The 26,682-nt window shown below is 34.2% G+C and overlaps 14 protein-coding genes across 14 annotated transcripts; 9 read left to right on the plus strand and 5 right to left on the minus strand.

The window, feature by feature from the left end:
* Positions 1–89: 89 nt before the first annotated feature.
* On the plus strand, positions 90–1,841 carry NAEGRDRAFT_82954 (phosphoglucomutase; the record flags this gene model as incomplete). Its single annotated transcript, XM_002681643.1, has 2 exons — positions 90–1,496; positions 1,542–1,841. The coding sequence occupies 2 exons, from the start codon at positions 90–92 to the stop codon at positions 1,839–1,841; spliced, it is 1,707 nt and encodes a 568-aa protein (XP_002681689.1).
* A 37-nt stretch (positions 1,842–1,878) lies between these two features.
* Positions 1,879–3,497, minus strand: NAEGRDRAFT_30562 (uncharacterized protein; the record flags this gene model as incomplete). Its single annotated transcript, XM_002681808.1, has 3 exons — positions 1,879–3,105; positions 3,158–3,345; positions 3,392–3,497. 3 exons carry the CDS (start codon positions 3,495–3,497, stop codon positions 1,879–1,881), a joined length of 1,521 nt encoding a protein of 506 aa, XP_002681854.1.
* A 318-nt stretch (positions 3,498–3,815) lies between these two features.
* NAEGRDRAFT_82955 (dynamin) lies at positions 3,816–6,215 on the plus strand. Its single transcript, XM_002681644.1, has 5 exons — positions 3,816–4,090; positions 4,129–4,172; positions 4,217–4,403; positions 4,457–5,878; positions 5,931–6,215. Exons 1-5 carry the CDS (start codon positions 3,906–3,908, stop codon positions 6,157–6,159), a joined length of 2,067 nt encoding a protein of 688 aa, XP_002681690.1. The 5' UTR covers positions 3,816–3,905; the 3' UTR covers positions 6,160–6,215.
* Positions 6,216–6,356: 141 nt separating this feature from the next.
* On the plus strand, positions 6,357–7,454 carry NAEGRDRAFT_46235 (uncharacterized protein; the record flags this gene model as incomplete). Its single annotated transcript, XM_002681645.1, has 1 exon — positions 6,357–7,454. One exon carries the CDS (start codon positions 6,357–6,359, stop codon positions 7,452–7,454), a length of 1,098 nt encoding a protein of 365 aa, XP_002681691.1.
* A 2,663-nt stretch (positions 7,455–10,117) lies between these two features.
* Positions 10,118–11,335, plus strand: NAEGRDRAFT_78329 (uncharacterized protein; the record flags this gene model as incomplete). Its single annotated transcript, XM_002681646.1, has 1 exon — positions 10,118–11,335. One exon carries the CDS (start codon positions 10,118–10,120, stop codon positions 11,318–11,320), a length of 1,203 nt encoding a protein of 400 aa, XP_002681692.1. The 3' UTR covers positions 11,321–11,335.
* Positions 11,336–11,477: 142 nt separating this feature from the next.
* Positions 11,478–12,659, plus strand: NAEGRDRAFT_46237 (uncharacterized protein; the record flags this gene model as incomplete). Its single annotated transcript, XM_002681647.1, has 1 exon — positions 11,478–12,659. The coding sequence occupies one exon, from the start codon at positions 11,478–11,480 to the stop codon at positions 12,657–12,659; it is 1,182 nt and encodes a 393-aa protein (XP_002681693.1).
* Positions 12,660–12,938: 279 nt separating this feature from the next.
* NAEGRDRAFT_56948 (uncharacterized protein) lies at positions 12,939–14,964 on the minus strand. The gene has a single exon (XM_002681809.1). The coding sequence runs from the start codon at positions 14,957–14,959 to the stop codon at positions 13,406–13,408; it is 1,554 nt and encodes a 517-aa protein (XP_002681855.1). The 5' UTR covers positions 14,960–14,964; the 3' UTR covers positions 12,939–13,405.
* Positions 14,965–15,129: 165 nt separating this feature from the next.
* On the plus strand, positions 15,130–16,497 carry NAEGRDRAFT_30617 (uncharacterized protein; the record flags this gene model as incomplete). The annotated part of the gene is made up of 1 exon (XM_002681648.1): positions 15,130–16,497. The coding sequence occupies one exon, from the start codon at positions 15,130–15,132 to the stop codon at positions 16,495–16,497; it is 1,368 nt and encodes a 455-aa protein (XP_002681694.1).
* A 103-nt stretch (positions 16,498–16,600) lies between these two features.
* On the plus strand, positions 16,601–18,775 carry NAEGRDRAFT_63106 (uncharacterized protein; the record flags this gene model as incomplete). The annotated part of the gene is made up of 1 exon (XM_002681649.1): positions 16,601–18,775. One exon carries the CDS (start codon positions 16,601–16,603, stop codon positions 18,773–18,775), a length of 2,175 nt encoding a protein of 724 aa, XP_002681695.1.
* A 233-nt stretch (positions 18,776–19,008) lies between these two features.
* On the minus strand, positions 19,009–21,433 carry NAEGRDRAFT_63107 (uncharacterized protein; the record flags this gene model as incomplete). The annotated part of the gene is made up of 3 exons (XM_002681810.1): positions 19,009–20,339; positions 20,388–20,988; positions 21,053–21,433. 3 exons carry the CDS (start codon positions 21,431–21,433, stop codon positions 19,009–19,011), a joined length of 2,313 nt encoding a protein of 770 aa, XP_002681856.1.
* A 19-nt stretch (positions 21,434–21,452) lies between these two features.
* Positions 21,453–22,301, minus strand: NAEGRDRAFT_78331 (rho family small GTPase; the record flags this gene model as incomplete). Its single annotated transcript, XM_002681811.1, has 1 exon — positions 21,453–22,301. One exon carries the CDS (start codon positions 22,299–22,301, stop codon positions 21,921–21,923), a length of 381 nt encoding a protein of 126 aa, XP_002681857.1. The 3' UTR covers positions 21,453–21,920.
* A 662-nt stretch (positions 22,302–22,963) lies between these two features.
* NAEGRDRAFT_63109 (uncharacterized protein) lies at positions 22,964–24,067 on the minus strand (the record flags this gene model as incomplete). The annotated part of the gene is made up of 1 exon (XM_002681812.1): positions 22,964–24,067. The coding sequence occupies one exon, from the start codon at positions 24,065–24,067 to the stop codon at positions 22,964–22,966; it is 1,104 nt and encodes a 367-aa protein (XP_002681858.1).
* Positions 24,068–24,145: 78 nt separating this feature from the next.
* NAEGRDRAFT_30577 (uncharacterized protein) lies at positions 24,146–24,800 on the plus strand (the record flags this gene model as incomplete). Its single annotated transcript, XM_002681650.1, has 3 exons — positions 24,146–24,193; positions 24,242–24,552; positions 24,602–24,800. 3 exons carry the CDS (start codon positions 24,146–24,148, stop codon positions 24,798–24,800), a joined length of 558 nt encoding a protein of 185 aa, XP_002681696.1.
* A 364-nt stretch (positions 24,801–25,164) lies between these two features.
* Positions 25,165–26,508, plus strand: NAEGRDRAFT_46243 (uncharacterized protein; the record flags this gene model as incomplete). Its single annotated transcript, XM_002681651.1, has 3 exons — positions 25,165–26,060; positions 26,158–26,163; positions 26,499–26,508. 3 exons carry the CDS (start codon positions 25,165–25,167, stop codon positions 26,506–26,508), a joined length of 912 nt encoding a protein of 303 aa, XP_002681697.1.
* Positions 26,509–26,682: the final 174 nt, after the last annotated feature.

A 26,682-nucleotide genomic window follows, 5' to 3' on the forward strand; every position in this document is an offset into this window, starting at 1 on the left:
ATCTTAAAACCTTTTATGGCTCCATCCAAAAGAGTTCTCAATCAGTAAGCTATTCTTTAAAAAAAATATAAAAACCTTTTTCTGTACAGATGGCACCTCTCACTATTCGCAAACAAGCCACACAACCAATCCCAGGACAAAAGATGGGTACAAGTGGTCTTCGTGTCAAAGTTAAGCTTGTTGAAAATACACCATCTTTCCTTGAAAATTTCTCCCAAAGTGTATTCAATATTATTCTCTCATCGGAACAAGGATTGATCGGAAAGGTAAATGATCAAGGATGTTTACAAATGGTTATTGGTGGAGATGGTCGTTATTATAACAAGAAGGCCATTCAAACCATCTTGAAGATTCTCTATGCTAATGCTGTTGCTCGTAATTTGAAAATTCATGTTAGAGTTGGGCAGGATGGTGTTGTTTCTACACCTGCAGTTTCGTGTATGATTAGAAAATATAAGGCCGAATTGGGTGGTTTGATTTTGACAGCATCTCACAATCCTGGTGGTCCAAATAATGATTGGGGAATTAAATACAATGCACCAAATGGAGGACCTGCTCCTGAAAAGATTACTGACATTATTTATCAACAGTCAACTCAAATTACTGAATATCATACTTGTGATGAATTCCCAGAGATTGATTTTTCTCACATTTCTGATGTCTTTTCTGATGAACATTTGAAAGTTTCAGTTATTGATCCTGTAGATGACTATTATGAATTGCTCAGTACAATTTTCGATATGGAAAAGATTAAGAAATTAATTCAAAGGGATGATTTCAATTTATTGTTCGATGCCATGCATGGTGTCACAGGTCCCTATGCCAAGAGAATTTTACATGAGAAATTAGGAGCTGATCCTCAAAAGAATTTGATTAATTATGTTCCAAGTGAAGATTTTGGAAAGGGTCATCCAGATCCAAATCTTACCTATGCTGAAGAATTGGTCAAGAAGGTATTGAATGATGAAAATAGTATTATTGATTTGGGAGCTGCATCTGATGGTGATGGTGATAGAAACATGATTCTTGGTAAACACTTTTTTGTCACTCCTTCTGATTCTGTTGCAATTATTGCTGATTATGCACAAAGGTGCATTCCATATTTCCAAAAGAGTGGAATTTCTGGATTGGCTAGATCCATGCCAACTAGTACAGCCCTCGACAGAGTTGCTAAAGCTCTGGGTGTAAATATTTATGAAGTACCTACTGGATGGAAGTATTTTGGTAATTTATTTGATGCTGGTAAACTCTCTATTTGTGGTGAAGAGTCATTTGGTACTGGAAGTGATCATATCAGAGAAAAGGATGGTATGTGGGCTGTTTTGAGTTGGCTCTCAATAATGGCATTTGAAAATGAAAATACCAAAACCTCAGTTGCAGACATTGTAAAGAATCACTGGAAGAAATATGGTAGAAGCTATTATACCAGATATGACTATGAAGAAGTTAGCTCTGAAGGTGCCAACAATATGATGTCTCACATTAGAGATACCTATGTTACTCCATTCCAAACTAATTCTCTCTCTGAAGAATCTAAAAAGTTATTCGAATCTTTGAGTGTTGCTTCATGTGAAGAATTCTCCTACACTGATCCTATTGATAACAGCTTTACTGGAAAGCAGGGAATGATCTTCAAATTGGTTGACCAAAGTAGAATTGTATTCAGATTATCTGGTACAGGAAGTTCTGGAGCAACTGTTAGAGTTTATATGGAAAAGTATAATCCAGATCGTTTGGATGGAAACCCACTCGAAGAAGTCAAACCACTTGCCCATGTCGCTCTCACTGTTAGCAAACTAGCTGAATTCACTGGTAGAAATGAACCAACAGTTATTACTTAAAACTCGATTTATTGTATTATTATTAACATTAAAGAAATTATTGATTTTCATCAATTTTTTGTAGTAATTCCTTATCATAGCCAGGTGTGTAATATTTGACAAGTTCTTCAGGATAAAGGTTGTTGATAAATTTGATACTTTCTTGCAGAGATTCTTCTTCTGTTTTGATTAATTGCAACTTTTGAAGACCCTTAGATTGAACAAATCTCTTCTTTGCTTCAACATCATCTGGTAAAAGAGCTTCAAATTGCTTGACAACATATTTCAAAATACTTTCTGGGGCCTTTTCAGAAAGTAATGGATTAAGGGCATCAAGATATGTACATTTTTGTATAATTGCTTTGAGGGCTCTCTTTGACTTACTCTTCAAGTCTTCAGAAGCCTTGTCATCAAGGAAAGATTCATTCAAAAGTGTCAAAATATTAGCTTCAGCAACGGCCTTTGCGTGTTCTGAACTGTGTCTACCAATTTGTCCCAAACTCCATGCAGCAGCTGCACGAAGGTGATCGGAATATGATGGTGACAAACAATTTCCTAGTGGTTGAACTGCCTTGGCCTTAATGACAGCAGTGGCCATTGTTTCTTGGAAGGCAGCAATAAATCCTAGAATCATAATACCTGGTAATTTGTTATCACCCTCTGCATTACTGATATAATCAACAATAGCTGGTAAACCACCAGCATTGACAATTAGTGAAGCCAATTCAGGATTGTGCTTTGATACTTGCATAATACAAGAGGCAGCATTCTTTCTGACAATTTCATCATCTGGGTCTTGTAATAAAGCAAAAATCTTTGGGAAAATTTCTCCTTCAACAACCAATTCTGCCAATTCAACAGAATGTTTAGCAATGAAGGCAAGACATTGACATGCTTGTCTCTTTACCATTGGATTGAGAATGAGTGGTGTTATAACTGGAATACCTTCAGCATCAACTACAGATTGAGCTAGCTCAGGAGTGTGACTGCAAATATTGGCAAGAGATGAAATTGCGACCTTTTTCAGAGTTTGTTCTGGTTGTTGGGCACAAGTCAAAAGTAACCCCACACAACCATGATCTACACAAATCTGAGCCAACTCTGGTGTATGTATTGAGATATTTCCGATTGCATATGCTGCAGATTCCTTTACCAAAGGATCAAATTCATCCAAACATTTTACCAAAGCTTCTACAGATCCAGAATCAACAACAGCTTGTGCTAATCTTGGTCCGTGCTTGGCGATAGCTCGCAGAACGAAAGCTGCATGTCTTTGATAGTATTTCTAAACAATATTAAGACGACAATTATTTTAAATAATTCGTGAAGAAACATACATTATTCTTGAGGATGGAAGCAACCAATTGAGGGACAATATCACTTGCAACGATCTTCTCGGCAAGTTGAGGGTTATAATTGGCCAATCTTCCCAATGCAAGAGCAGCATTTTGTTGAACACTTGGATCGCTATCGAGCAAAAGTGGACGGAGCAAATCCAGAACACCAGTTTCTTGTTGAATCATAGCTAAAATCGTTCATCATTAATTTTGTCCTCCAATCATTTTACATACCTTCGATATGTCTTGGTTGTTTTACGAGTTCGGCAACACTATTGGCAAACGTAATTCTTGCCTTCTTGTATGAAGCGAATACTTGTTGAATTTCCTTTGAGGCCATTTTTTTTATGTGTTTGATTGTACATTAGGCATGGCGGGAAACAGTTGTAAATAATTTGCTTGTTTTTCAAACCACCATTTTTGGCGGCATTTTGTTTGACATTTTGAAACAACCTCTCAAACTGTTATTGTTAAGAATTTAGGATTCTTGAATCATCAACCCAACTCTCTACAATTTTGAACAATCTAAGGAGCCACTTTCATTGAAGGGAATTAACGATCATACTATTTCGAATCCATTTCCAACTCCCTTTTAGAAGCAGAAAGATTAATTGTCATCACTAATAAAATTTTATTTTATTTTTAATTAAAAAAACGTGTTATTGTTGTGTAGATTTTTTCCAGGCATCACACTACAAATTTTCGGCATCATCTTGTATCATTAATTATAATATTCACAAAAGGAAGAATGGAGCAATTGTTACCAATTATTAACAAAATCCAGGATGTTTTTGCAACTGTTGGATTGAATGACTCGATCGATCTACCACAAATTGCCGTCGTTGGTAGTCAAAGTTCAGGAAAATCCTCTGTATTGGAAAATGTTGTCGGAAGAGATTTTTTACCAAGAGGTTCAGGAATTGTTACTAGAAGGTAATGTTTGTTTTACTATTATTTCTAATTTAGTTTAGACCTCTGATTTTGCAATTAATAACAATAGCATCAAAATATAAGGGTATGTGTATATTTTGGAAAATTCAACAACAACAATTTTAATAGCCGTTGAGGAAGTAACCGAACAACAAAAACAACAAGAAGAATACGGTGAATTTTTGCACTTGCCAAACAAGAAGTTTTATAACTTTTCTGAAATCAGAGAGGAAATTGTGAGAGAAACCGATAGAATTACTGGATCAAATAAGAATATTAGTTCTGCTCCTATCAATTTGAAAATCTATTCACCATAGTATGTTTTGTTTAATTTCATCATTTCAATAACACAAACGTGATCGGAAATAGTGTTCTCAATTTGACATTGATTGACTTGCCAGGTATCACAAAGGTTCCTGTTGGTGACCAACCAAAGGACATTGAACAACAAATCAGAAAGATGATTCTTCAATTTATTTCTAAACCAACATGTATTATTTTGGCTGTTACTGCAGCAAATACCGATCTTGCTAACTCTGATGCTTTAAAGTTGGCAAAAGAAGTAGATAGAACTGGAGATCGTACTTTGGGTGTATTGACAAAAGTGGATATTATGGATAAAGGTGTCGATTGTATGGATATTATTAGAGGAGAAGTTTTACCACTCAAAATGGGATACATTGGTGTTATCAACAGATCTCAAAATGATATTAATACTAACAAATCAATCAGAGATGCATTGAAAGATGAAGATGCATTCTTTAGAAACCATCCATCATATAGAAGTTATGCCAACAATATGGGAACAAAGTATTTGGCAAAAACACTCAATAAGATTTTGCTCAATCACATCAATAATGTTCTCCCAGAGCTTAGAAACAAAATTGGAAATCTCTTGACTCAATGCCAACAAAGAATGAAAGAATATGGAAGTGGTCCAATCAGCGATGATTCTCCAGGTGCTCTCTTATTGCAACTTTTAACTGACTATACAACTGAATATATTGATTCTATTGATGGAAGAAATACTGAAATTATCAAGATGAATGAACTTTTCGGAGGTGCTCTTATCAATAATATTTTTGTTTCCAAATATTATCCACAATTATCAGAACTTGAAGCTTGTGAAAATTTGACAGATTTTGATATCAAGACAGCTATTAAGAATGCTAAGGGTTCAAAGACTTCTCTTTTCGTTCCTGAAGCAGCTTTTGAAATTCTTGTAAGAAGACAAGTTAAGCTTCTTGAAGATCCTAGCATTCAATGTGTAGATAGAGTTTTTGAGGAATTGATGAATATTGAAGATTTTTGTGAAAAGAAACTTATTCGTTTTCCAAATCTTAAGGAACGTGTCAAGGAATTTATCATTCAATTATGGAAAGGTTATACCATTGAACTTAAGGAATTTATTAGAAATATGATTCGTATTGAATTGGCTTATATTAATACTAATCACCCAGACTTTATGGGAAGTAGTAAGAATGTATTCAGCCTCATGATGCCAAATAAGAATCGTGTAAACCGTGTTCAAAGTGGTGACCATTTACAACAACAGCAACAACAACAACATCAAATGAGACCAAACATGCACCAAATTCGTAGTCAAAATCCAATGCCATCTGAAGATGATATGTACGATTACAATCCAAACCAAGGTAACACAAGGTCTGGATTACAACCTCCTGTCAATTCTATGGGACTTATGGGTGGCTCATTAGGAGAAAGAGAAAATCAAGAAGTTGAAGTCATTCGTGCTCTTCTCACAGCCTATTTTGATAATGTTGTCAGAAAGTAAGTTTTTCAATTTATTTCAAAATCTCACCAATGGTTTTTTCAAATTTAGGAAACTTGCTGATCAAGTTCCAAAGTCTATTATGGCTTTCCTTGTTATCAAGACCAAGAGCAATTTACAAAGTGAACTCATCAAAGAGCTTTACAAACCAGAACTTTTTGAAACACTCTTAAAGGAAAATGATGCTATTGCTCAAAAGAGAAAGCAAACTCAAAAAATGCTCAAAGCCCTCACGAAAGCTCAAAATGCCATCAATGAAATTAAGGGTATTAGACTTTAAAAAAATTGTAAAAATAAAATATAATTATTATATTTTAATAATAATTATTTGATGATAAGTTGATAAACTTTATGATTGTTTTATTAGAAATGGTGAAGATCTTATTTTCTGTTTATTAATAAAGGAAGAACAAGGTTTTCAATTTTATTGAAGAAAATTAAAAAATAATTGAATTTTAAAAAAAAGGAATTTGAACCATGAAACGCTTTGTGAAGGAGAACGTTAAAGAGTATGAAAGGAATTTCACTATTGATGATAGTAATAATAGAACATCATCATCATCCGACAATGAAGACCAACTTGTTGCTGAAAAATTATTTACCGACCAAGAAGTTATTATTATGAATGAAAGATTGAAGGATTTAAACTTGTCATTCCAAAAATCTTTGAGCAAGTGTTTTAATTTAAATTTACCATACAAGATCACAACAGAGGACTCTAAATGTTTGATCAAATGTAAATCTTTATTACCTTCCGAAGAGGAAGCAAAAACAATTTCATCATGTTCCATATTTACTAAAGGATTTTTCAAATTTGATGAAGATTCGGGAGCATTTACTCTTGACAAGGCTCTCATTGGTGAAAAATCATTGGATGAAGTCAAATCAACAGCCTATGGATTTATTTCTAGAGGAGAAATTTCTACTTCAGTCAACACCCAAAATAATAAGAATCAAGCTCTATCTCACAAACAATTATTACACAAGGATGTTAACGCATATTTAGAAAAGGAATCTGTTTTGAATGGTATTGAAGATAAATTAATGGCACCAGTTCTGAGGAGCTCGTCATTCTCTAAATCAGAAAAGAAGGAACATGAAAAGTTGACTACTTTATTAGATCCAAATTATACACCTGCATCTATTGTGGATAAGAATGTTAATGCAGGAAAGGGATGGGCAAATATGGCTGCTCCAAGAATGACTCCTGAATTGAAACAAGAACTCGTTGCAATGCAATTAAAGAGAGCTAGTGAAGGTGAAGGAAAGAGAATTAAATCATCAAGTGTTGCACAATTTGATGAAGATAACATGCCAAAATACTTCCAAATTGGTACCATTGTAGATAATGCTAAAGAATTTTATTCGAACAGAGTTGTCAAAAAGAAGAGACAACAAAGTTTTTTAGATGAGCTCATACAAGATGATAAAGAACATGGATATGTTTCACAACGTTATGCACAACTCCAAGACCAAATGGATCAAGTTCAAAAACGTAAGAAACGAAAGCTTATGAAAAAGATTGCTCAAAATAGTAAGGGAGGATCAAGCAGTGGTGGAAGCAGTAAGAAATAAACTTTCCCTCTGAAATATTCAAACCAGTTGACAATACAAATATTTATTATCCAGCATAGTTTCTCTAATCATGTTCTTTTTGTACACTTGGAGTGATTTTGTATTTGTAAGATTAAGGTTGTAGTACATGGTACTGATGAATTGGTTTGACAAGTCAAGCTTCTCGTTGTATGCAACTCACGGAAGGCATTTCCGTCTTAAAAATGAAAAATATTTAAAAAAAAAATAGACTTTCGATAGTAGTGAATACCATCACACTTCGTTTCTTCCATCATCCAATCTTCCTTTGATACAAAACTTTAAATCATCCCTATACAAAATGATGGCTCCAAGTATAAATCCTCTCTACATTGATGGAGAGAGAACCACTGGTAATGAAGTTAGACTTGAAAATGGTATGTGTTTAGAAATTCGGATGTAAATTTATAATAGTAACATTTTGGAATACATCAACTTGTATTGTACATTTGATATCTTCTTGGGACCCTTTGAAATCTTTTTGGAATATACAACTTGTCTTTAATACAACAACAACAATATTGTGGATTTGTATTTTAACAACAATAGTTCAAGCTTGTCAAACAGTGCAAAACATTATGAAGACTTCATTCGGTCCACAAGGTCTTGACAAGATGCTTGTCGATGAAGTTGGTGATGTTACCGTAACTAACGATGGTGCTACCATTCTTAACCTCATTGAAGTCAATCATCCAGCCGCTAAGACTCTTGTAGATCTTGCTCGTACACAAGATGAAGCTGTTGGTGATGGTACAACATCTGTTGTTTTGTTGGCTGCCGAATTATTAAAACAAGGACAAGAATTAATCACAGAAAAGATTCACCCAACTAATATCATTTCCGGATATAAATTGGCTGCAAAGAAGGCCACTGAATTTATTAAGAATGAATTGCAAATCTCCACACATACTCTTGATAATGCTGCATTAATTAACGTTGCCAAGACTTCAATGGCTTCAAAGGTTTTAGGACCAGAATCAGATTTATTTGCCAAATTGTGTGTTGATGCTTTGTTGGCTGTTAAAGTTGTTACTGGATCTGGTAAGGAAAGATATCCAATCAAGGCTATCAATATTTTGAAACAACACGGAAAATCAATGAAGGAAAGTACATTAGTTAATGGATTTGCTTTGAACAATACTCGTTCATCCCAACAAATGCCAAAGATTATCAAGGGTGCCAAGATTGCTCTCCTCGATATTGCTTTGAATAGACAAAGAATGAAGTTGGGTATTAAATTCCAAATTACTGATCCAAAGGAATTGGAAGGAGTTCAAGAACGTGAACAAACTTTGATTCGTGACCGTATCCAAATGTTGTTAAATGCTGGTGCTAACGTTATTTTGACAACAAAGGGTATTGATGATATGTGTTTGAAATACTTTGTTGAAGCTAATGCTATTGCTGTCAGAAGATGTGATAAGGAAGATTTGAAGCGTATTGCTAAATTGACTGGTGGTTCTTTGGTTACATCATTCGCTGATTTGGATGGTGAAGAGTCATTCTCTGCTGAATCTTTGGGTACTGCTGAAGAAGTTGTTGAAGAAGAACTTGCTGGTGATTCATTGATTTATATTCGTGGTACTAAGCTCACCACTTCACAATCAATTGTTTTGCGTGGTGCTAACAGTTTCTTGTTGGATGAAATGAGTCGTACTATTCACGATGCTATGTGTGCTTTGAAACGAGTTTTGGAATCAAAGAATGTTGTTCCTGGTGGTGGTAGTGTTGAAACTGCTCTCTCTGTCTATTTGGATCGTTTTGCTATGACTATTGAAACACGAGAACAATTAGCTATTGCTGCTTTTGCTAATGCTCTCTTGGTTATTCCAAAGACTTTATCTGTCAATGCTGCTTTGGATGCTACTGAATTGGTTGCCAAATTGCGAGCATACCACAATGATGTTCATGAATTGAACAAGAAGGAATATTTGAGATATGGTTTGGACCTTATGGCTGATGATGTTAGAGATAACGTTGAAGCTGGTGTTTTGGAGCCTGCCATGTTGAAGATTAAGTATATCCAATTTGCTACTGAAGCTGCTGTTACTATCCTCCGTATTGATGACATGATCCGAATTAATGATAATGAAAAGGAAGATCCAAGAAGAAGAAGGTAATTAACTAGGAACACACCTAAAAACAATAAAATTTAAATTATATCAAAATGAAATGTTACCGTTCGACCTATTCGTCCCATCAATCAACCTTCAAAAAAAATGATACCCAACATTAATCATCATCAGCAGCAACACCAATTTAACAATATCAAACAAAACATTTTAAAATGGGTAAATATAATGAAACCCTATATTATCAAATTTTGCGCGGCCATTGTAGTATTATTCTTTCTTTTAAAAGAATACTTTTTCAAACTCTTGTCAACATTTAACAAATCCAAATCATTGATATTTCTTCTCCTTTCACAAATTTTATTCTTACTATCATTTGTAATAATATTGAAAATATTTCTATTTAAACCTCAATTTTCACCAATAACACACATTCCAACAGATGAATATTTTATTCATTTACGTAATGTTCCGATAGAAAAATGTCATGTGACATTTCTATTGAGTGCAAAACCAAGATTAGGATTAATTGGAACTGAATTTGTTCATTTAGATTTTCTAATTGAAAATATTATGAAATTTAAACAACAAGTATTTAATCCTTGTATTCTAATTTATAATTCTAAAGGTAAAATTTATAAGGATCAAATTGAAAAGATTGTAAACAGATATCCAAGGCAATACATTTCAATAATTCATAATTCTTATAGTTTTAACATGTTTATGAATGCTAAAATTACACCAAAACAAAAATCTCAATCCAACTCTTTCTATGACATGGTTAAGAATGTGAATAATCAAATATCTCTCATTTCTAAGGGTGGTAGCAGTAGCAGTGGTAGTGTTGGTTTGAATAGTGGTATTAATACAAAGAGTGGTATTCTAGATGCTAACATACCTGTAGTTCTCATGCAGGATGATTATGTTTTATGTGATTCATCCATTTCACATTTATCCTTGATATTTGAGAAGGCAACTCATTTGGAAGAACAGGGAAAGGATTGGGCTGGTTTTCGTTTTTCTTATGGAATGAGTGGAATAATGATGCAACAGAAGGATTTACCAAATTTAATTGAATATTTGGGAAGGAGAAGTGATACCCGACATACCATTCAACACTTGTTGGATAATTTCTTTGATAATACTAAAAAGGCACACCAAGACTATTTCAAAGGACGTTATTTTTACACATACAGATTCCAATTATTGAGACCAAATTATCATTTCAACTTGGAAAAGTCTCACTTCCCTCAATGTTTTGAACCTCAAACTCATTTGGTAATTGAATCATGTTCACATTCTCTGTTTTTTCCTTGTGAGGGAAAGGAACAGCAAGCTATTGATTATTCAGCATCAACTTTATCTGGTAATTCCAATAGTGGTGGTTCAAGTGGTGGCAATTCATTCTCTCATGATGTTTTGCAATTGGCGGCATTTCCAGCTTCACATAAGCATTCTATTAGTGATTTTAAAAATGTTGAGAGTATTCCATGCGAAAAGGGAGAAAGTTGTAATGCATGCTGTAGAAAAGTGAATGCATTGTGTGATGCCAACTTTTTCAGTTATATCAATAGATGTGATGAAATGCAAAGATTTGCACCTAAATGTAATTGCAAATATCAGAGAGGATTAATTGTGGAAAGTGTAGCTCCATATTTTAATGACAATACCTGTGTATTAGGTTCAAGAGTTTCCAAATTTAATTGTCATAATTCTGATTCTACTGTAAAACGTTTATGCCCATGTACTGAGAAAATTATTGATAGAACTGATTAAATTCTGTTAAATCTTACCATGTTATTTTTACATTTTCAATTCATATAGAATTGCAAAGGGAATATCAAAATTTGAACAAGATATCCACCAGATTCAGATGATGTGAACTTGATCGTATATTAGGCATCAGTAGACAATAATCCTCAAATATAAAAAAATGAAAAAGTCACCAGCTATTGCCGAAGCGAAAGCACCAAGTCCCTATCTAACAACACCGTATAAGGCACCTGCAACAACTAAAAAGACTGCAACCTCTTCATCATCACCTATTCCAACAACAACTAATGGTAGCAAACAATCTAAATCACCAGTTAAAACTAAGCAGAATCAACAACCAGAAAATAATGGCGTTAGTGCTCAGTTAAGCGAAAAGAAAGCTTCACCCTTAATTTCCAAAACGGCAAGCAATTCTACCCCAAAGAAGACAGCCACCACCACCACAACAGATAATCCCAATACTCCTACAAAGCAAAATAGCTCTCCAAATCACACTTCTCCTTCATCTATTGAAAAATCCAAAGGAAAGGAATCATCAACTCCAACTAAGACTACATCAACAAAAACTGCCACCTCTAAAACGACACCAACCTCTACAGGGAAATCTACTACTACCGTAACTAAATCTTCAGCAATTATCAAGTCTTCCTCCACCAAGTCCTCATCGAATAAGAATGCAGTTTTTAAGAAAATACCCTCAGATGTTGTTCTCATTATCTTGGATTATTATGGAGGAATTTTCAAAAAGTCTACTATTACCGAAAAGGATGGCAAGATTGAGTATTCTTCTTTCATCAAAAAGTTTTATGGGCGATTTAGTGTTGATAAATCGGTGAAGTTCATGTTTAGATTCATTGAGGGGGATCATCAAGCTATCAACAATATGAAGGAAAGTATTGAACTAGTTAGATTGGCATTTGTAGGCTCCTCAAAAGTAAGAATTGCTGGCTCTGTGGCTGATTATCTTCTTAATTGTCCCAACAAGGCAGATCCCAGTTTAGCAATGCGAAAACTTGAACTATTTGCTTCATCACTTGGTGATGATTGTAAAAAAGTTAGTGAAGTGGATTTTGTTGGAAGAGAAACATTTTCAGAGTTGTGTTCTCTATTTTTCAAAACATTTACAAATTTGGAAATCATAAAAGGTGGAAGACATATGAGAAAGAGAAGGGATAACGACTATGATACCAGATTTCATGCATTTGATACCTCCATGGCTAGTGCTCTGGAGGTTACAGGTCCAAATGTAAAGGAAATTAAATGGTTAGGCTCTACACTGCCAAAAAACCTGGCCTCCTTCACACCTAACTTGGAAACGATTCACATTGGTAAGTTATTTTAACTTGGAATTATTCTCATTCTAAATATCAATATCAGCATGCCCTCAATCAATAATCGCTCACGCAGACCTATTGTGTGAATGGAAGAATCTCAAATCAATTTCCCACATCAAGCATGAAGTTTATGTTGACTATAATCCACCTCCAGTAAATGTAACTGAATATAATAGAGTTTTTACAACGTTTAGCAATATGGGGAGTTTACAAGAGTTGGTAATTGGGGAAGACAATAGAATTCCTCTCGATTGTTTCAGACTTTTAGAGAATAATCAGACGTTAACCAAGTTGAACCTAGATTTTTGTTTTCTGGGTAATGACTTTATGAAGATTATAGGAACCATGACAAATCTCAAACATTTCAGTGCAAGTGGTGGATCAATGACATCGTCATCTCTACAAAATCTACTGTCCATTAAACAATTGCAAGAATTAAAATTGGATCAGTGTGATAAAATAACAGAAGTTGGGTGTGAGACATTATGCAAGTTAACAACTCTGAGGTTATTGGAATTCCCTAATACTAATCTAAGAGATAAGGGTGCATGCATGTTGGTGTCCCTGAAAAATCTGAGGCACTTGGATCTTTCATGTTCTCTAATAACTAATACTGCAGTGGAAACCATTGTAAAGGGTTGCAGGAGGCTCACTTATCTAAATGTAACCAGTTGTAAATATGTATTCATGGATAAATTCAAAGAGGATGTAAAGAAAAAGATTAAAAAATTCCACTGAACTATTCTACAATCTTTCATTCCTCATCATCAGAGCTACTGTCCGACATTTCAATTTCTACAAATTTTCTCTTCTTTACATCTTTGTTAGTGGCATTTTCGATAGTGTTCATAACAGCCTTTTGAGCTAGAGCATTAATGTGACGATCTGTGAAGTCTTTAACCTTATTATTTGCCAATAAATCTTCCTTGATTTGCTTTGAACGAGCTGCCACAAACATTTGAGCACTTCTAGAGTTTCCAGAAAGGTAGTTTGCCATCTTTGGGGTGATACCACTGAAATTTTGGGCCTCTTGTTTCTTTTTCTTTTTTGTGGCCAATTCTTTTGGTTTTTCATCGGAGCTGGTCTTTCTAATCTTCTTAACATTAGCACCAGGATCTATAAAAAGGGTAACACCTGTGTAATTGTATACAGTAGGCTTGTCAAATGAGATGGATGACCTTTCAACAAGATTGGCCCCATTGCATTCCACTCTACTATCTTGCACTTCTCTACTCTTCTTGTTAAAGTGGTAGTTACAATATCTGCTTACTGCCTTGTTGATAGGACAAGTACAAAATGTTAGTGGCTTATCCTTGTTTTGTGAGCTAGTTGTTGTGGTAGTTTGATTTTCGTCTTGCAGTTTTTGTTTCTTCTTCTCATTGAGCATATTGAAAAGTTTAAGATTGTTTCCGGTATATTTGTTAAAGTCAACTGGTACATAGGTGCATGTCCCAAAATGTACAGCCTTACCAATAACTTTGAGAGAAATATTTCTATTTTCTCCAATCATGGATAACGAGCTGAATTGTTGTTTAGTACTATTCTCGGTGTCAGTTTCCTTCTTGTTAATTTGTAGAATGGTAGGATTGGCACTAATGACAATATCACCTGGAACAAGTTCTTGATTTGATTCCAACTTTTCCATTTCCTTCTTTCCAATACCTTTTATACTCAAGAGTGGCAATAGTAATACCACAAACATTTCATTCAAAGTATCGGATACTCTCCAAACTTCAAACTCAATACCCTTTGCATTGCAAGTGAGATTGGGTAATTGTTCCATTAGTGTGAAAATTGTGCACCAGTTAGTGTACAAGTTATAGGTTTCATATTTTGACTGACGAACACAATCCTTGTATAATGTTTCAAGTTTTACAAATTGATAGGGGTTTGAACATTCTTTCACCTGTTGATTAGAAATCTTTCTTTGAGATATTTCCAATTTGGTAAAGTCCTCAATATTTTCCTTGCCAGTTGCTTCCAATCTTTTGGCTTCACATTTGAGTGAGAAAATCTTTGTGACCTTCTTTTGATGATCAGTTTTATCTTGTGAAAAGGTAGAAATAGTGGTTGGCTTGTTAGGAACGCTATGTATCGGATTGTCACTATTACTTGTCGAACTAGTTATTTGCTCAGCCAATTGTCTGCTCTTTTTTAATTCTTTTGCTTGAACTTTTTTTTGCCTTTCTGCGATGGCTTCCTTCGGATCTTTGAAAGCTTGTCCAATCTCTACATTCGGAGTGAGAGCAAGACTTGGTTTGATAGAATTTGATCCTTTCTTTGTGAAGGGATGTTGATGATGGAACATTTTTTTGAATAATTTTTTTGAAGATTCTATTGGCGCCAACAATGCATAACGGTTTTAGTAGACTTGAAATTGTTATTACAGACTGCAGCAACAGAAATTTTGCAAATACTAAATAAATTGCACAGTGCAATTTTGAATTTCATTTCAATAATAATTATTATTATTAAAAAATGCCAAGATACCTTGTTCGTTTCTTTAATGACTATGCTGCTTTCCGATTGCCAGACTTGGAGTGTTCTGCACACTCCTTTTCGATACCATTGAGTCATTGTGGAAAATTGGAAGATGATGAAGTTTTTTATTTTGTTGATTATCCTTCGGAAGAGGATGCCAAGAAGGCAGTTTCAAGATCTGTGCTGATACAAGGTATTTATGAAGTGTGGGGAAGTGGTAGTTCTGCTGAGGAATGTATTGATCAAACAGGAAAATATTGTACTGAGAATGCCCAACATGTGTCTTCTATTTTACATGATTCATCGTCATATTGTATCACTGTTGAAAATTATGGTTGTAGATGGACTAAAAAACAAAAAATTGATTTGATGAAAAGTTTTAATACGATACCTTGGAAAGGAAGGGTTAATTTGGAAACGCCTGACACAGACTTTTTCATTTTCCAAGATTTTAGAAACTCTAGTATTCCTGGATTTAAAAAGGAGGGCAATGAGCAAGAAACTCTAGTTTTAAAGCAAGTTTACTTTACTAGAAAGCTAGGTGAAGGTTCTAGACATTTAATTACAGATTATGACTTGAAGAAGAGAAAGTATATTGGTACAACAAGTATGTGTGCCACACTGTCATTCCTCAGTGCTAATTGTGCACTTGCCAATAGAAAATCTCTTATTTATGATCCTTTTGTTGGAACAGGTTCTCTGATTGTTTCAATTGCACACTATGGAGCTCATGTCATTGGTTCTGATTTGGACATTCGTGTGGTTAGAGGAAAGAATTTCCGTCAAAAGGGTAATATTGAAAGTGAAACAAATATTCAATCCAATTTTGATGATTATGGATTAACTAACAAGGCTGGTCTTGAATTGTTGAGAGTTGACTTATCACAAAGCCATGTTTGGAAACCTCAAAACAAATCTCATGCCCCAAAGCCAATATTCGATGCTATTGTTTGTGATCCTCCTTATGGAAATAGAGAAGGGCCAAGAAAGATTGGTAGAAATAAGCCATTGGCTGAGGATAGTTTGGCAAGAGTTAAAGAAAATTATATTGCTGGAACAGTTCCATATGATGTCAAGGAAATGTATGATGACTTGTTAGAATTTGCTGCTAGATCCATTGTTACTAAGGGAAGAATTGTCATGTGGTTCTTTGTCAATAATGATGAATATTGCGAGGAAATTCTGCCATCTCACAGATGCTTTAAACTTCTCTACAATAGTATTGATCCTCTCACAAAGAAGTATCACAGAAGATTATTAACATTTGAAAAGTTTTGTGACTATTTTGAACCTCCAACCGCGAGCAATAAGCATGATTTAAGTGATGTTGCTGAATCAGAAAATAAGAGAATCAAACAAGAATAAATTACACTATTTCACTTCTACAAATTAGACCAATATTGTATTTCGTAATTATGAGGTGTGCTGATTAGAATTGAAAATTCAAAACATTTTAAAGAAGAAAAAAATGTCTGCACTTGATAGGTTCACCTCTCCAAGTACTGCAACGAGATTCGAATTTGATGCCTATTATCATGCTAAAAGTTTTCTCTCCTCACCATTTACTCTGTTCCTTAAAAATAGATCTTGCTCGTATTATCATCCCGAAATTAATTGCACAGAGCTGAATAAGATCTTATCCTTTGGCAGTAATCATGCCAAGTTTGGCCAATGGATAACATGGAAAGATTTAAAGCTTAAAACTAGTCATTGTGAGGAGGAGATTTTACTTGTTGATTATTTTGCAAATAATTTAACATTACCAACTGCTGTTGTGGATAGTAATGTAACAGAGATCATGGTTCAACACTTGAAGGAGTTGGATGGTGCAGTTCTTGTTTGTGAATTTAGCGTTGAGAAGACTGATGCAGAGTTTGATGTATGCTTGTCATTCTTTCAAGTAGATGCCACAATATTGAAACGTATCAGCTCTTCATTCCAAATAGTTCAAGATCTGTTCAAATATGAAGAGTACGGTAGATGTGGACTTATTTTTGAGCTATTGGATGAGTATTTTGTAGATGTACTTTTTTCTATTGATGGAATTGAGTGGAATATCATTAACAGAGGAAGTGACTGGAAATTAATTCAAAAAGATCCAAGCCAATACATTTTTGTGACTCCAAAGTTAGAAAGTGAAAGGGAGTACTTTTTCAAACTTGTGGTCATTTCAAAGAGAAATACGTGGATATATCATGACTTGGGTCAATTATATCCAGAATCAGTACTTTCTTCAGGTCTGTTGCCCTCATTGGTCAATGAAAATGTAAAACATATTGTTGATGGTTGTGTCCTTGCTTCAACTCATCCAAACATGTTCCACCTTAAATTTGATAATTATCCACTCTTTCACCTAGGTTGCTCAATTGTAAAATCCCCAGCGTTCCATAATGAATTGAATTCAGCGTTGCAAGTTGTAGTAGAAGCAAGTGCTATTAAGAAATATGAAGAACCATTGTGGAAAGAAATAACTCCAGTTGGGCATGAACTAAACTCTGAACAATTGAAATCATCAGCTATAGATACAAAAGCAAGTTACAAAGCACGATTGTTTATTGCTTGTAAGTTTGATCGTTTCAGAATTGGAAATATTACACCAAAAAGCAACCCAGTGACCATTCCGAGTTCATTAATGATGTGGAATGAGATACCACATGTAGGCGAACTCTCTATGGTTCATGATACATTCCTTAAATTAACTTCAAAGACACCAATATTTTTCGTCTTCCTTCCACAAGATGCCTATTCCAAGTTATACAATTTTACAATTCAAGCAAGGTTAAAAAGGTCAAATAATGAATCAGATTGGGTCACTTTAGATACTGAACCTGCAGTTACTGGATTCCATTTAAAAATGCAAGGCAATGTTGTAAAATGCTCAGCTAAATCCCATCAATTATTAGAGTATGGAAAAATATACTCTGTTAGAATAATGGCAAGCTATAACAATTGCAGACCTATTATTGTAAAGGAATTTTCAAAGACCATTCCCAAGTTTAATTATATTCCTAATCTCACAACTGATATTTTGGAAAGAAACGGAGGAATGTTGATTTTCAATACTGAAAGTTATTATATTTATTTAATGTTGGATGGCACTATTATAATAGTTGATCCAACTGTAAAATATCAGTGGAATGATACTAGAATGTTTGTTGGAACCTTTAGATTTTGTGATTTGTTGGATGAAAATGTAATGAGACCATTCTTCCTCCAATCATTTGCTACTATTAATGATGAAATGGTGGATGAAGTAATTGACACATCAAAATGGCAATTGATTACTCGTGTGGAAGCAACAATTGACCATCATCCAACCCACAATCTTAGACTTCCAAAAGAAACTTTTAATTATTACTTTGATATTATTTTCGATCACGAATTGAAGAAATACCAACTCGTAGATAAATCCGAGCTCTTTGGTGATGTACATCGAGTAGTTAGTGTCAAATGGAGAAATGAAGAGCTTTCCAATGCCATTATAATGGATTATTACTCTCATTCTAGTCAATTAGATCAACGGAGAATATGTGGGGTCAATCACGAGAATGAATATCCTCAAAGAGCAATTCAATGGTATTCTGATTTTTATATACAAAATAGAATACAATTTAGTGATATGACTTTTGATTTTACAAATTAGATGGTTTGGTATCTTTAGAGATGCGATCTTGGCACTTTTCAATCATATGAGCACATGGCTTATCTTCAACACCTTCTGTTTTCTCAATATGAATGGATTGATATTGTTCAAAATATTCAAGGGCCTCATTAAAGTGACCTTGTTTAAAGCTTTCAATTCCCTTATTGTAAATTCTCCACTTGTCCACTTGCTCTTTTTGCTGCAATTCATACATCCCTAAGTAATTATGATATTCACAAATGAAAAAACAATATCAACTTACATTCATCCATGTTAACTTGTTTTGAATCTCCAACCTCATAAATTGGTGTCTTTTCACCACTCTTTGATTTTCTATTGGACATAATTGGTTCAAATGTATTTTCATTCACTAATTTCTTCCATGATACCAATCTAGTCGAGTGAACATCAGCAATTTCCTGGTAAACATGATCTGTGATTAAAAAGTTAACATTAAGCTTGGAAGTTAAACTGATTAAAAATTCAAGATTTTCTTGATAACTGCCTAAAATTGAGAAGGTTTTAACATCTCTAGTACCAACGTTACCAACTTTGTTTTGCTGTGAAACCATGGCACAAAGGAAAGATATGGATGAAGAACATTTCAATTTTTGTAATTGACCTTGAAGTTGTGTCATGCAGAATAAACCTTTTTCTTCTGCTTTGGCGCTTTCTGATGTAGCATTAAAACTAAGAATGATGGTACTCTTCTCAAAATTGCCAACCAATGCATTGTTTAAACTTGCATGTCTTTGAATTACTGTGAAAATTTCAGTAAGCACGACAGTAATATCATGTTCTTTCAATTCATTAAGTAGTTCGTTGAGCCCTTCGAAATATATCATTGCACTCACCACCCTTCTCTTTTCCAGACCTAATTTAAAAATGGAATTATGAAAACCAGAAGAATGAGCTCCAATCTTGCTATGATGAGATGACTTTGAGAAGGAAAGAGATGTAAACTTGTTACTCGAATGATGTTTAGATTCTTCGTGTGAACGTGTGTCATTACTATCCAATTTGCTCAACAAGTGAGGTGGAAGGAAACTTCTAAATAATTTCATCTTTTTCACCATGAACAATACATGTTCTTGGATTTCAGAAACTTCCTTCAATGGTGATGCAACCTTCAAGCCCTCAATTTCGTCCAATTGCATTTCTGAAATGAATTCAAATTGGGTCATTAACTTTTTGAAAGGTGTAACAATTCTTGTACTGAACCAAATACCTATCAAAATTGCAGAGATTGTAATAATGACACTCACAATAACGGCAACTATCACTGCAATTACAATGGAAGATATGTAGTTCCACTGTGGCACTGCAAAGATTATCATCCAATTCAACAATGTTGGAGTGCACAATCTATAGAGTCCAACATAATAAGAACTAACTGTTGTGAATTTGAAAGTTGAACATTTCATAGATTTGAGATCATTCCCTAAAGATTCATAAACAGCAGATCCAATATCTCTCACTTGTGGAATATCAAAGTTCTTAACAGTCTTTCTTGTTTCCTTTCCACTTTTATCCCATTCAGAAACTGGAATATCAGGGTAGTTGGCTAATTATTATTGAAACAGTTTAAAACAGGAATATTAAAAAAACATACTTGCAATAATAGCGTCAGTTTTGATCTCAATAACAACTGCCAGTGAGTTCATAATATCACTTGTAAATTCAAGCAAGTATTGGGATAGAGAGTGAACTGTCAGATCAATAGCAAAATACCAATCAAAAGTGGATGAGCCAGGAACTGAGTGAACACTTACACATGAGAACCAAACCCACAGTGGATATCCTGAATCTGTGTAAGAGTCAGAAAATCCGGTTGAGTTGAGTAAGTTTTGGGCTTGTTCCACTTCAGTTGAAAGATCAAATGTTGGTTTAATCTTATCCCATGTTGGACCTTTTCTAACACAGCTAGTGTGAGAGGAGTCAAAATCACAAGTTTTGTAATAAGCTCCTGTTGAATTAATCACAAATAATGATAGATACATTTCAGGTGATTTAGCAGCTCTAGATTGACTGCTAGTTATACCCTTATTACCTCCCAATACATCTCCAAAATATGAATTGATGAAAAGACCATTTATGTAAGCTTCCTGTGATTTATAGGTCATGAAGGTCTTGTCAATTAACCACTCGTCACGATTATAATAATCCATATCATTCCACACAGAGTTCCTTACAGTTTCAGTGGCCATTGCTACCTGTTGTTAGGAATTTCCACATGTTTGTCAATTTTACACTAAATTCAAACCGTCAACAACAAACCTTATTCATGGTAGAGTCTATAAATTCAGTCATACTAGAGAATTGAGACTCCATTAAACTATTACTCACAGATGTAACACTCCCAGCAAAACTAGATACCCAAACTATGGTTAATAAGATTACAGAAACCACCAAAACAAACAATAATAAGAGTATTAAGCTTGATTTGATGGTTATTTTCTGAGAGGAACGCTTATTTTGTTGTTTGATTTGAGCACCATCATCTGACGAATTATCATCAATTATTGGTTCCAAAGGAGAAACAGCACTAATAGTAAATCCATCATTTGATTCGGTAAGGTGATTTTTGGATGTTGGTGTCCTATTTGTTGTATATACAGATACATGTGGGGGCAATGGTGTAACCTTAGAAGCGACCATACTAATGAACGCACACTGTTGTAGAGAGTTTTTTTATACTATTGCTCTGTGATAAGTTGCTGTAACAGTTAAAGAACAGTTCAGCAAGCCTTGTGCGTTTATCTCTGTCACCACCCGAATCCGAATACCTTAATTTATTATCTTCATTATCAGTCCAATGCTGAAAATAGACTATTGTGCTGTTGCATACAGGCGGGAAAGCCTTACAAACTGTACAATCACCCTTATAGGAAGTTTCCTTTATCACTCAAAGCATGGTAGTCACCTGCTAAACAACATCTAAAGTTTTCCCGACCGGGTAGCTGGATTTTCACTAGTTCCTCAATCAGCGGGGAAACACCAGTTACAAACCATAAATTCCATATCTCACCCTCTGTCCACATCCTTTAGAGTATTAATACTCTTTAGAAAAGATACTTATCGAACAAATTATAGAATTTCAACCAAACAAGTATAACTCTAGAAATGATCGTATTGAATCATGTTATTATTGCATGGAACAAGTCTTCTTTTCACTATTCTTTACAACTTGCTTAAATGAAGGATCATTCCACACACAGATGGACTTGACCATCACTTCGTTCAGCTCCCTGATTCCAGTACCTTTCAGAGCGCTTGTTTCGGCAAGTAATTTTCCCTGTTCAAAACTTTGAATCTTTTTATGTTTTTTGATAAGTAATTCTCTGGTAAAGATTGGATCATCTCTAAAATCAATTTTGGTGCAAACAAGTGCAATTGGAGTTGTTGAACAATGATGCCTTAGTTCATTATCCATAGATGATTCTGAACAACAACTGAAACTCAAAAAGAATAAATCAGTTTGGGGATAAGAAAGTGGACGTAATCTGTGTATGATAGATAAATTCATTAAGTTCCAAAATTTAACAATATTATTGCTTTTTGATAAATAAATAACTTCCCTAGGGAAGAAGGATAAATTACAGCACGCAGGGGGAGAAGTTCTTTTGCTTCCTTCCACATCATAGCCAACATTCAACCCAAAACAACATCTGTCATTTACTTGAAGTTGTTGGTACATTGAAGAACAAGTGGTAATTGATACTTTGAACACCCTGTTTTTCTCTTGGTCTAATAAAGACTTGTATTGTTAATAAACTTCTATCTATAATAAATCATGAAAAAAAATCATACAACACCCTCAGTTGGTAGGAGGGGGTTTAAGACGGCCAAAAAGTGTAATTTATCCTTCTTCCCTTACCTATCAAAATCTTTTGAAAGGTCAATCAAAAATGTTTTGAATATTTTTTAAAATTACTAACCTTCTTGTCCTATGGTATCCCACAATCCAATACTTAAAGTTTTTCCATCATAGAAAAAATTGTATTGCTATCAAAAATTGTTGGTATATATTCGTGTGGAAAGGAATCGGTAGTTAGAGATATCCAAAGACATGTTTTACCCACAGCTCCATCACCTTATTTAAAATAATTAATTGGCATTCAATATTGAATAATAAATGATGACACTCACCAACTTGAACAATTTTAAAAGAATTTGCTGAACTGTTTTTCAAATTGTACTTGAGAATTTCTTCTTTAGGAACGTAGATATCACTTCCACATTGTGACAAACCCTCAATATAACTGGTTCTATTATGGTGATCTCTGTTGGCTCATTAACTTGCTTCTTTTTGTCAATCTTGTGATAAGTACCACCAAATACAAAGTAATTCATAGCAATACTATCATCTTCATTGGTCGCTTGGAATGGAACAGTTGTATGAAAGACGGGTCCAACATCTTGGCTTGTAAAAGTTTGAGAAAGTGAGTGAGTGTGGCTTACATCCCAACCATTCTTGATATTAATTAAATCAATATAGATACAATCCAAATGGTCAATTCTATCATTACAACCTCCAATGGAGTAAAGTCTTTTACCATTTTCTGATTTTTCCAACACCAATGAATGACCAAATCTTGGAGCAAAGCCATCAAGTTCAGAAATTAATACCTCCGATTGACAAGTACCCTCTTTCACATCCAGAGTAGACAATTTAATCTTTACAAAATCTTTAACAAGATCAGTAGCCGATTTACCACCCAAAATATACCAATCACCAGTTTCTTCATCCAAAACACTAGCATGATAATATCTTCCCATAAGTTCAATGCTCAATTCCATCAATTTCCATTCTCTACTCTTCAAATTGAAAATAAACAATTCATTCGATGGGAAACTGTTGTTATCATCATACCCACCAAACACAACCAAATAATCACCATAAATAGTTGCTGATTGACCATAACGTGGAGTGATAATCTCATCACCACTAGGCTCCAGTAATCCCCACTCAAAAGTATCAAATCGATACGACCAAACATCATTATGAAAACCATTTGATTTCCCGCCAAAAATTACCATCTCATCACTACAATCATTCGATTTTCTTTTCACTAGACACGAGGAGTGGAAGTTACGAGCACTTGGTCCCCTATTATGTATTGTCTTGTTTTCCCACTTTTGTGAGGAAACATCCACTTGAATGAGATCGTTTACAAGTAGTTCGGAATTGACAAAGCCTCCGAAAAGATAAACTTTATCGTTATGAAAGATACCACTGTGACCAACACGAGAGGTTAATTGACCGAGGGGCAACGAAGATGTTAATAACATTTTTTTGACAAAGTATTGGAAACTCGTGTAACAATCAAGATCAAATAATAAATTAAAAATATAATATTATTTAAAAATATGACAACAACTCTTGTACAAGACCCTATTGTTTGGGTTGACATGGAGGTAAGATAATAGCCACTGACCACAATTCACACAATTAATTCTAAATAGATGACAGGATTAGATATTGATTCCGATCACATTTTGGAAATTGCAGTCATTATTACTGATGGTAATTTAAATATTATTGCACAATTGGATTCATTGATTGTTCATCAGAGTGACTCTGTTTTAGATAATATGAATGATTGGTGTAAACAGCATCATGGTGATAGTGGTTTGACTGCTGCCGTTCGAAAGAGCTCATTCTCCATTCAGCAAGTTGAGGATACAGTCTTGGATTTTGTTAAACACTATGTTGCATCGGAGAGATTGGCTCCATTGGCTGGTAACAGTGTTTATTGTGATAGATTATTTATGAAGTATGTTAATTTCTTTATTATTTTGTTAATAATATTTTAATTATTTTAGAAAGGAAATGAAAAGATTAGATGAATATTTGCATTATAGAATTATTGATGTTTCTTCAATTAAAGAGCTTGCAAGAAGATGGTCACCTGAAACTCTTACCAAGGTTGTAAAGACTGGAGCCCATAGAGCACTTGATGATATCAAAGAATCTATTGAAGAATTGAAAGTTTACAAAAAGCATCTATTTAAATTGGAATAATTATTGATTCTAAATTATTAATTATATTACACAATATTTGATCTTCTTTAACTAGTATATTCAGGTAAAGAATAGCAGGTTCATCTTGGCCATATTAAGGCCTGTTAATTTTGGTCGCTTTGTCTTAGTAAATCAGGGTTGTGTGAAAATCGCCAAAAAGCGGATTAATTCTTCCTAAAAGATACAAAGTATACTTTTTAGGCTGGCTATGAATCTCGAGCAAGACCACAACATTCCGAGACTTATTTGTTATTAAAGCCTCAAAAAAAACAACTTCAATACCTCCTCAAATTTAGTACAAGCTTAATACTGGCCATAGAGAGGTTTTGTTATTTTGGTACTTATTCGTTTGGTCGTATCCAACATGTTACCTTCCTTAAACGAATTGATTAAAAAGTTTGACGAATTTAAAGACAAACAAAGGTTGAATACTGATATTCATCAGAATTTGAAACCAATAGATGTTAAACCAATAGTAGATGTTGCTTCTCCTGCATGTTACCCTTCATCATCCCATACTCAAAGAGAACCACCCATCATTCATTCTAAATATTACTCTTCAACAACATGTAATTCTCTAAGATCTTCATCTAATATTTACCAACCATCACCACACAATCACCCTCATCAGCTCCATCATTACCCTAGTCATCTTCAGCAAACCTCATTCACCAAAGTAATGCATGTGGATCATGATCCAAGCTATTTTGAATCTCTTCATTATCATACTGGAGGTCATGAAACGATAATTAGCAATAATAGTCTTGCACAAATTGTTGAGCCACCGCCACATGCTCTTAGTGACATGCCACATGCCCTTCCTCCAACTTTGGAAATGTGTCCAACAACTTCTAGTAATAATGCATCTTCGTCGATATGTAATAAGCAAACTTGTTTCCTTCCTTCTTCATCTCAAAGTACATTCACGACGGATGCAGCAAATAATAGATCAAATAGCAATAGTCCAAAAAATAGTTCTTCACAGAATAGTTCCACAAACTCTTTCCAGTCCTCGTTTAATGTAAATAAGAAAATTCCAAAAAGCAAAATTTCCAAAAAATCAAAAGAACCCATTCAATTCAAAGCATTTTCCATCTCATTAGATACATCTAAAATCAAATTTATCAATGAGCAACATCAGAAAATTGGGATTAATGATGGATCATGGACTGAGCAGGAACATGCCAATTTCATTCGAGGTTTAAATGAATGTGGAAAAGGAAAATGGAGAGAAATTGCAGAGGGTTATGTTAAGACAAGGTAAGTTGTCCAAGTTACCTGCTCGTGTTAATCGAATCGTAAATCCCTAATTATAACTATATTTCATGTTAATTGAATCTTATTTCTTTCCCCTTAGAACAAGGTAAGTGATTTCATTTTAATCGAATCCTAATTCTATCCTAATTCTTCCTTAGAACTCAAGTTGCTTCGCATGCTCGTAAATATTTGAAAATGCTTGCAAGGAAAACTAAATCTTCAATTAGATAACCATATTGATTATACTTCTTATAATATTCAATAATCCCCGTTCATTCAAGAAGAATAGAGGAGCCAACCTTCTTTTATAAATCTTAATTCGCACAATATTTGGCAACTTCGCCATCAAAGAATCGGATTATACGTATATTTTGTTGGAAGTGGATAAAACCTTATTTGTTTTTCTCCACTTCAAATATAGATCTCTCTCTCTTTTTACAGCCCACCTTAATCCACTCTAAATCACTCAAAAACCATTCTCTGTGCTGCTTGACTTCATCTAATGAAATGTTTTTTGTATTCCTATAAAGTGAGTGTATCATCATAGGATTTCCAATATTATTGTCCTTGGTATGGCTTTGTTGTGTGTTGGAATCTGCAGCACTCTGAGGAGAAGGAACAAATG

Source organism: Naegleria gruberi (genome assembly GCF_000004985.1).
Source record: "Naegleria gruberi genomic scaffold NAEGRscaffold_5, whole genome shotgun sequence".
NCBI classification, from domain to species: Eukaryota; Heterolobosea; class Eutetramitea; order Acrasida; family Naegleriidae; genus Naegleria; species Naegleria gruberi.